At 42.2% G+C, this 10,282-nt stretch overlaps 1 protein-coding gene across 1 annotated transcript; it reads right to left on the bottom strand.

Moving 5' to 3' along the window:
- Positions 1-351: 351 nt before the first annotated feature.
- On the bottom strand, positions 352-5,710 carry CCN3 (cellular communication network factor 3). Its single transcript, XM_084507681.1, has 5 exons — positions 5,585-5,710; positions 5,270-5,498; positions 4,864-5,115; positions 2,837-3,045; positions 352-1,541 (listed from the first exon to the last, which is right to left on the bottom strand). Exons 1-5 carry the CDS (start codon positions 5,693-5,695, stop codon positions 1,245-1,247), a joined length of 1,098 nt encoding a protein of 365 aa, XP_084363807.1. The 5' UTR covers positions 5,696-5,710; the 3' UTR covers positions 352-1,244.
- Positions 5,711-10,282: the final 4,572 nt, after the last annotated feature.

Here is a 10,282-nt window from a genome sequence, read left to right as displayed (position 1 = left end):
CCTGTGTATATGATATATAGCACAATCAGGGTGATAGGCTGATTTGTGAGGCAGAAATACTGCAAGATGCAACTAAATACTTTGTCAGCACTTCAGACACAAACTCGAACTCCAAACTGCACAACTTTTCTTCCTCTCCACCACTATGTTTCAGGGCAGGTTGCTTCCAAATACTTATTTACATCATCCTGTCTCCCAGATTAACTTACTCACAAGACTGGGCCTTTTGATTTTACGAGTCTGCAGACTCTTTATCTTCCCATTGGCTTTACCTATTATAATTCCATTGGTTAAAAGAAGAAGTTAATCATTAGTTAAAAGAAGACAAAAACCAACACAACATTAGAAAAATATTTTGAATCACATAAAGTTTATTTACTTAGTAGAGAAAAGTTATATTACAATATATACAGTTTCTATTTACATACACACCTTTCTAATTAATGAAGCACCATATGATACAGTTAGTGTTTTAGAGGAATTTACAGCAATTTTTTTTTTGCACCCAAATACTTCTATCTACAGACACACATTGCTTAGAACCAAGTTCATTTAAGACACTGACTTCAGTGGGTTTTGGATTAGGCTGCTAATGAAGCTACCAAAGAGAAATTTAATTGCTGTCAGCTATCAATCTCCTATGCTTCAGGATAAGAGATCTTAGCTACGTCATTTCTGAGGATATGTGCAAAATTAACCTCAGAGAAAGTCAAGAGGTACAGAAAGAAGATATATTATAAGCCACAAGAATTCAACACTCTCATCAGAAAGATTTTTATGGTTACCAGAAAGAATTTCATTAGAATGGAAGAAAGAACAGTGTGTAAATGTTTATACACATTATGCAAAGTGAAGTTAAGAACCCGGAATCTTATGTGGCACACTATCATGAATTCTCCAAGGAATTCATTTATTATTAAAAAGCCCAGTCTTATTCCTACCAAAGTTTGTGGCATTATCCCCTAAACTCAAAGGGAAAGACTAGCTGTTCTCTTTGTAATCTCCATGCCACTGTTAAGAAAAAAAGAAGGCTCTGTCCAAGGTACAGTTTCCTTCAAGTGAATAAAAGACATTTGGAGAGGGGGAAATGTCAAATGAGGTATTCAATAAACTACAGGAAAAACAAAAGCACTTAGTTTTGAAAAAATCTTAGATATTTTACATATGCAATTATTACATTCACCTGATTGTGGGTCAAGTTTTGTATGAACTACATACCTTTTGGGCAACACAAATCATGCATTTCATATTTTTGCTTCGCTAGATGCAGGATCTAACTGCTGGAAGAAAGCGTTGTTACTCTGAGGACAGTTACTATGACAGACACAGGTGTTGATCAACATCATTGGCTTTTTTAGGAATTTGCCCTGAGGACAGCGGAACTCAACTTGAATCGTTTTGGTGTTGTGTGGAGTACAGCATCGCCCATCACTGCAGAGGCCACAGTAACGCGGTTTGTACATCTGCACGCTAGTGCAGTTCTTGTATTCAAAGCGAACAGCTTTCAGGGACTTCTTCGTTCGGATACATTTTTTCCCTTTCTAAGAGAAATATGAAAAGACATTAGATATAACATTGCATAAAACAGAAAGCGGTTAAACATTGACCATCAGGGATATAGGTCTACTCTGAAAACTGAAATTTGTTCTTTGCTAGTTCTACATCAGTAGGACTTTGCAGTTATTTCAATAGTTACTTACTGGTTCTCATCCCTGCAAGTTCTCACCTTGATGTCAGTATGTTATTGGCAGAGTAATAAATGACAAATAATTAAAGCCCACTGTTGTCATCTGAGGCAAGACAAGCCAACATTCATTATGAAAATGGAAAAAAATTCTCAGGTAACTGTAGTTCCATCAGAAAATGAGGAAGCCAAACAACCAAGTTACAGGACTCGATTCAGGAAGAAAAAAGAAGGCTAAAACAAACCTCTGAAGACTTGCCCCAATCTTGAGACCCAAGACAGAACCAACTTTATCCAAGTTATTCTTAACAGATGCTTGTCCAACTTGTCCTTGGACGTCTTCAGTGACAGAGACGCCACAACTGCACTGTACAATCCAGGTTTGCTATTTTTACCACGTGGAAGGTTTTCTCTTGTCTTAATTTTCTGGCAGTCTAAGCTCACCCCTTCTTGTCATGTCCACCATGGACTCAGCACTGTTATGGGAACTCATGTTTGTTCCCTTGTTTTCAGAAAAAGTGAAGTTTTATCAATTTTTCATTAGAAGAATATTTTCTAGACCTCTGACCATTCCTGTTAATCTCCCTGCCTCTTTCCAAATGTTTCACATCCTTCTTAGACACAGCATTCAAAACTGCATAGAGTATTCAGCAAAGGCTTTAGCAATGCTTTCCAGTGTGAGAACATTACAAAATTGATGGTCTCTTCCCTAACTAGATGCTATTCTCTCTGACAGCCAACACTTGTGTAAGGTGTAGTAGCAGCAAAAAAAAACCTCAGCTCCCTTAGAAACACATTTATTGCCCCTTAAGTGTCAGGGTTGGGTTTGCTTTTGGCAAAGCATCATAAGGACTAAGAAAACGTTTAGTTTACCCAAGCAGATTTTGCAGGATTTCACACATTTCTCTGCAGTTCTAAGATGCTCACTGAACTAGAAATCTGATCTGTTTGGGATGGCTCAAATGATGTGCAGCACAAAGCTGCTGAACATATGTGGCAAATCTAATGCTTTTCAAAAATAATGGGCTTGCTGCCCATATGCTAAAAGGTGCATTTGCACACACTTGTACCTGGAGCATTCTAGACTCTAATATTGCAACTGTAGCATCGCAGCTGAAGAGATCCTGCTCCCTGTCACTGCTTGCAGCTTACCTTATCAGATGGCTCTTCGTTTTCACAAGGTCTCATCATGCAAAGGCGTGCCTGCTTCACCATCTCACACTGCTGATTTCTGTTGGTGACACGGGTGGAAAAGCCCATTCCACAGCTTTTGGAACAAGCGCTCCATTCTGTTGTCTGTTCAATACAATTGGCACTTGAATCAGACACATCGATCCCAAGTGTGGCCTCCTGTCTGTATGCTGGAGACAAAACCCCACAGAACTTTATTACAGGAAAAACTTATGGGAAAGCCCAGTAACTAACTGACCTCTACTACATGTGGGACGAAACAAGAGACCAAAAAAAAGGTCCAAAATTCATGCTTTAGGAATTTTAACATCTGCTTGTTTAGGAGCCCTGGATGGTTACTACCTACGTCTAAAAGTCAACTGAAAGGTGCATGCCATCAGAACAGTGCTTCAGCTAGTCTTTAATCATCATTCTTTCCGATGGGAACATATTACAAATCTGTGCTAAAGCTGTCACAAAAATATTTGTATTAGATATGACTTGAGAGAGGTTGGATGATTCATCTAAACTAATAAACAGCAGGGAAGTAAACTGCTGTATTCCCACAGTCATAAAGTAACGCAACCTTGTCAACTATTGACAGATTATAGATGGGTGATAGAGGGGAGGAAGGAAGGAAGGAAGGAAGAAATTTCCAGCTGTTATCAGTTGCTCAAAGCCACCACCAACTCTGAATACCTGTTCTGCCCTCATGGATGTGTTAAGCTGCATTATGCAAATATTGCTAACTGTATAGTTTGGTTCAGCAGTTATCATATGAGCAAACAGAATGCTGTCTCAGTCACATGAGACAGTCACATGAATTTTCCTGCATTACTCCTACAGCTCTGGCTGTTAAGCTTCCTTAGATATGCATTTTTGTCTTTTGAAAGATAAAGATCCAAAAAGGTGGCTTTCCAAGACAGATGGCCACTGCTAGAAAGAATCCAGATAATCAATCTGTAGGTATTATAAGGATTACCTTGTCAGTCAAAAATAAAAAATTAAAAATCAAAGAAAATGAAAGATAGTAGAAAGTCAGCAACCTTTTCATTTACATTTTATGTGTCTTACATCCGACACTGGAGAATTCTGAAAAGTTGTTAGAGCTTTTCTTCCTGGATCATTCTTTAATTGTTTTTCAAATGGATTAGCTGAGTTTCAGCATAAGTAACTCCTTAACACCACAAAGAGCAGTGACTGGAAGAGAATGCAGAGCCTTCTACTCTCAGTAAAAGTAGCTTGCGAAAATTCATGTTGAACTGATAGCCTGATTTAAAGGGGAGGGACACATAATTCAGTAAGAAAACAGGTAAAAACATTACGTAGTCTATTTTTTTTTCAATTATAAAAGCACTTTGAGTTGTGTTTTGGAATTTTTTTGTTTTCAGATCCACTTGCTGTACTTATAACTACTGCTTCTCCAAGTATTTTGTAATGTTTTTAATGCCAACAATAATGATGAGAGCTCTAGCACAGACAGAAAGGAATTTGCTGGCATTTTAGCTACTAGGCTGACCACTTGTAATAGCTGGGGAATTTCGGGGGGGTAAGGGGGGGGGGTGGAAGTCTTTTGTAGACTAAGCTGTTAAAGTGGTATTTATGATGTAACATATTCTTGCAGGGCAAACAGCAAGACTGCAGTTTTGAGTACAGGGGCAAAATAATGTTTGGAGGATTATGAGTTTGTCCCTGTTTTATTCCACTCACAGAACTACCCCATAGCAGACAAACAGAAATCCCAGAACTGGAAACTAACTCAGGTAAACTACATTTTAAAACTGTGGTGCACAATTCATCCTGACTATCTTTTCTTTACCTATTCATTCATAACCTTTACATTCATAGCCTTTATTCATAGCCTGTGTTATACTTACTGGTCACTATAGAGGAGGAAAAATCAAAAAGAAGGAGCACAAAGCAACATGTTTTAGGATTTTGCAAGCCCACGGATATTCCCAGTGTATCACCTTCTCTCCCAGTGTGATTATAAGCTTTAGTTTCCTCACCAGCCATAGCGAAACCTCCCAAAATCACTTCGTCCTTCGGGTCACAGATCCACTTCTCGCAGCACTCTCCGGGCACTTCAACCTTCCTGGGGAAGGGGCAGTCCGGGCCGGGGAGCAGCAGGTCGAGGTTGCAGCGGGGCAGGCAGCCGATCTGCCCGTCCCGGCAGGTGCACTGGTACTTGCAGCTGGGCTGGAAGGTCTCCCCGTTGCGGTAGATCATCCCGTCGAACACGCAGTTATCCCCTTCCAGCACTGCCGAGGAAAATGAATTAAGATCACCCCGACGGCACGCTCAGCACCCTCCCACCCCTCACTGCCGGACCCCGGGGGTCTCCCTTTAACCTCCCCCTTTTAGGCGGGGAGCCGCAGGCTGGGGGCACTGCCCGCGGCCCCCCGCCCGCCTTACCCATGCAGATGCCGGTGTCGCCGCTGTCGTCGGGGCCGCGGTCGCAGTAGAGGCCGCCGCTCTCGTCGCAGGGCAGCAGCGGGGAGCAGCTCTCGCCTCGCTGCCGGGCGCACACCGGGCAGCAGGAGCAGCCGTCCAGCACCGCCGGCACCCCCGGGGCGCAGCGCGGAGCCTCCCCCGGGCACCCCCCGCTGCACGGCCGGGGACACTCCGCCTCCCGGCCGCCCACCTAACGGGGAACAAAACGGGGAAAAATCGGGTCAGGGCGGCGGCGGCTCCCCCCTCTGACAGCCCCGCTTGCAGCCCCGCACTTGCCTCGCACAGGCGGAGGAGGAGCGGCAGCAGCAGGGCGGCCAAGCCCTGCCCGCCGCCCGGCACCATGCTCCCAGCCGCCGCCTCCCCGCCGAGCTGTGGCGGCAGAGCCATTGCGGCCGCTTTTATAAGAGACGGCGGGGAGCGATTTCCACCCCCCTTTTCTCTGTCCCGCCGGAGGCGGGGAGCTGGAGCTGGAGCTGGAGCCGAGCTTGGCTCCCCCCCGGCTCCTCCTGCCCCTCAGCGCCGGGTCCTGGCCCGCCATGACCCGCAGAGGGCCCGGCCCCGCTCCCTCTGAGGCCCTCAGTGTGCCCCATGAGGGGAGAGCCTTGCAGGTGTGACACCCCCTCGTCAATAAACTAATTTTTCAAGTTTTTAAGCACTGCTTGTTGCCACAAAGCATTGGCTTGCTGGGTTCAGGGCTGCACAGCGAGCTCCTCGCTGTCTGTGCAACATGAGGGGGTGATGGAGAATAAGGACCAACACAGCCATGGTACAGCATGGGGTGGTGATTTGGACATCACACACACACAGCCATGCTTACACTGGCCTCATCTGGGCACGCTGACACGTCAAGCCTCAGGAGTGCTTTGGAGAAGTAGCTCCAGTGCGCGGTTACCTGAGTGGTATCACAGAACCACAAAACGGTTGAGGTTGGAAGGGACCTCCGGAGATCATCTAGTCCAACCCCCCTGCTCAAGCAGGGTCACCTAGAGCATGTTGCACAGGATCACATCCCAGTGGGTTCTGGATATCTCCAAAGGAGACTCCACAACCTCTCTGGGTGGAGTCTCCTGCTTCACTGCTCTGTCACATGGTACCTTCAGTTACCTGAGTGTAGGTACCTGCAGTGATATAGGCAGAGCTTATGGGAGACTAAACCTGTTAACATGTTATCTGTGTCAGAAATTATCTTCTGCCCAAGGCAGGTGGCCTTGGGTCTCTCTAGGATATAGATGTTCTCCATCCACAGTTGTCTGAGGCAGGTAATATGCACTGGGTTCTGTTGCAGCTTGTTAAAGAAAAAATATTTGGAAAATAAACAGGGGTTGTAGACAGGCTAGTGAAAACAGGATGCCTTTTAAGCCTAAGACATGACACAAGTGGTACTCATGAATTTACAAGGCTGCTGTCACTCTAAGCCAAAGCAACGCTCAGTGCAGAACCAGCAATCACCAAAAGCAAGTTTTGTTTTGAACAAAAGTCACCTTGCCTTTCGTGATGCTGCGTGGGAACAGCTGGGTTTTTGGAAAAGGCTGTCATCTGGGCAAAGAGGAATATAGGGGTGTTCAAACCTTACTAACAGCTTGGGCATCAGTTTGAGGTTATTTCAGTTATCCACTGCCACAGAGGCCATTTCAGCTTCCTTATCTCCTTTTTTTTTGTCCTCTTGCTTCTTTGCTTTCTTCTCAAATTTAGGCAATCAGTATAAAGCCATTTTTATAGTACCCTGCTTGTGAACAGAAGGACCAATGCTGTTGGCCAAGCTAATGTTGCATTTTGCTAAAAAGAAGCACTGCTGTTCCTGTAGTCTTCCCAGAAGCAAGGCTGTAAGCCAGAGGGGCACATGCAACATCTGTTTTTGCCTGTCCCGCTCTGTGTGACTCTGATGAGTTTTTTGGTAGCAATAATCACAGCCACGGAAAGTTACCTTCCCTTTAAATGAGAATACTTCACTCTTAAATATATTCCAGTCTATAAAAAAATGTTTCAGCGCATAAAACTGCAGAGAGAATAAAAGATTATTTACCAGCGTAGTTAATTTTGAAAAATCAACTGCTTTATCTTTATTCACTATATTTATTATGGTGCCATTTTCTTATAAAATACCAGTTATAAAAATAATGTGATACTGCAGTTTAGTGCTGTAGGGACAAATTCCTTTTTCCAGACATTTCTGCCCCCAAAAAGCAGGCATAATTTGGACTCTTTTGGAATTACCCATTCTAAGATGCTGTTTCATCTTTCTGGAAGTGAATCTTTTTGTCCGTACTTGTTTTACAACTCTTTTAAGGCTGACATAATTTTTTCATATGAAAGCGCCCTTTGTTATTATTCAAAATAAAATAATGATCAGGTGGATGGTTTTATTGCTGGCTCAGCTGACAATGAATAGCACTTACTCATGCTATAAAACTAGTACATGCAAATGAATATTTTAGTTTCTCTGGGTTTGCTTTTTTATACTACTCTGTTTAATTGGGTTAATATTTGGGCTGCCACCTTGGGTCTTGGTTTTGCAAAGAGTAATATGTAAAGAAATTAAGAAATTAAATTAAAGAAATTAACTCTGCTCTTCACTTTGCAGGAAGACACGGTCGCCGAACAGTGTTGAGAAGCGTGAATTCAGGAACAGAGTCCAGGAGTACAATTCCAACTCCAAGTATAAACATAAGGGATTTCCCAAGCCAAGGTCACAGGCAAGAAAAGTCTTGCATGGTACCTAGTAAAAGGAAAACAAGCTGGTTATCTACAGTTTCTAACTCTTCGGGATATAACCTGTACAGGTGTGTAAGATGCTAACTAGGGGCCATGCAGAACAAACACTGAAGTGTTCTATAATCTTAGCTTTAAAATTAAGCTGCTAATTGCTGTGAATGCTTAAGCAAGCCAGATAATGTGTCTTAAGTTGCACTTAAGCATTACTGAAGCATGAAGTGCTTCCCAGATATCTTTTCTTTCTGGAAGGAATACAGCTTTGCATTTTTGTGCAGAGAACATATGCCCAATCTCATCCACAGCTATGTTCTCCTTTGCCTTTGCAGGCAAGTATTTCTCCCTCTGGATTTACATCTCTGCCTTGGGCTAAACCTCTAGCAGTGCTGTCTGGACATGATGTTTCACTCAGGTCCTTATGTCCATAGAGCTAATAACATTCAATATGTCACTTTTACCCAGCCTGTTTACTTACACAGCACAAGATTGTTTATGGCCTCTGTCTAAAAGACTGGAAGCAGAGATTACAAATAAAGCTGGTTTTAACTCCTACAGATTTTCTGGTTCTGGATCCTATTCCTATCCAGAGGTACCTAGGTATGTAACAGACTTTAAAAACATTCACAGCAACATCCCTCTTTTTAAAGCTAGCCACCTGTCCAACCTCCTGCAAAGGCCACAGTCCCACAGAATTTTTACTTTTACATTTACAATACAATTTTTAACATTTACAGTTACAATATTTTTCATGAAAATTTCAAGCTAGTTTTAGCTAGTCCTCCATTTAGCTAGTCCTGCTCCACTTAGATGACAGCTTGAAATCCAAAATATACATTACACTTGACATACTAATAACGAAACAGTAGGCTTGATAACAAACTTGTTCCTTTTGCCGTGTTTCCTCTCCACATGAGAGTTTCTTCACCCAGAGATGAAACTGGTGTAACTAAAACAGTCCTAACTGTCTGAGCTGGTAGAGATGCTTTGAGGTATGTACCACAGTCACTGTGTTTCAGAGGAGATCTGTCCAAGATGCAAGTGGACTCTCCTCCATTTGTCTGTGGTTATATCACTAGTCTACATGGCTAGAATTTTGAAGCTGCTGTTTGACCGTTTGTTGTTGTTGTTGTTTATTTATCCTCAACATTTGAGGCTTTAATATTGATTGATGGTGTGGTTAATCTTGAAGGTGATACCTGAGCTACAAATATCAGACTCAGATGCTGGTGACATTACTTCTGATGTCAGTGTTAATGAACAGTTTTAATTCTTATTGAGCTTCTTATCAAGAAAATATGAGAAGATTGCTTCCCATGAAGAGCTACACAAGTTCATGAAGAGTCCCTTCAGCTCTATGCCAAGACTGAGTGCTTCCTATTCACAGTGGGATACCCGTTGCCATTAGGCAACAGAACTATGTTCATAGAATAGGTTCTGTATTTTGATACATAGATCCTTTTCAGTAGGATCTAGAGGATAGCATCAATACCTAGAAGATGCACTTAGTACCCCACTGGAAAGATTCTGAGAAGGAAAATAGTACTGAACCAAAAAAGCTCTTGAGGTCTGATCAGCTTAAATATTATCAAAGGAGCTGTTCACCATGAGTAAAACCATCTGTTCCTGAAAGCATCTGTTCATGCTGAGGAAGTTTACTGATAAACCTCTTGCATATATCATGATTGGGACGGTGAAGATAGGTCAGGCCACTGGAGGTCAATATGACTGTGTGTGTTCTTCCTGAGTAAACCAGGCCAGAGAATTTTCCCCACTAGTACATGCAGTGAACCCAATGACTTCTCTCTTCAAAAGGAATTCCGTTTCACCTAAAAGATGGATATTCCAGAAAAGCAGCTGTTTTCTTCCATCTTTAACACTGTTTCTTGTATAATTCTTTAAAGTAGGATTTAAGGTGTAATCATTTTTCTAATGACAATATTATCAGAATCAGACCCGCAAACTTAAGCATGGTTGTGTTTTTTAGTTGAAATTAAAAATATATTATCCTTCTGCCTATAGAAGTATTGTACTTGTTATTTTATACAACATTTTATGTGTAGTGTTTTACAATTCCATTTAGCCTATGCAACAATACCATCAGTTTTGCAATACTTAAGAATTGTGCAAGTGACAGTAAATTGGATTTTATTTTTTTGAGATATGCCTCCTATATCATCACAGTTTTGGCAAATTAGAAATCTGGAAAACAAAAAAAAAGAATGTGTTGGAAGCAAAATATCTTTATTTTAGAGATTTAACTTTGGA

This window comes from Aythya ferina, assembly GCF_964211825.1.
Source record: "Aythya ferina genome assembly, chromosome: 2".
Taxonomy (NCBI): domain Eukaryota; kingdom Metazoa; phylum Chordata; class Aves; order Anseriformes; family Anatidae; genus Aythya; species Aythya ferina.
Note: the sequence above shows the minus strand (reverse complement) of the source record. Positions and strands in the feature narration are given on the sequence as shown.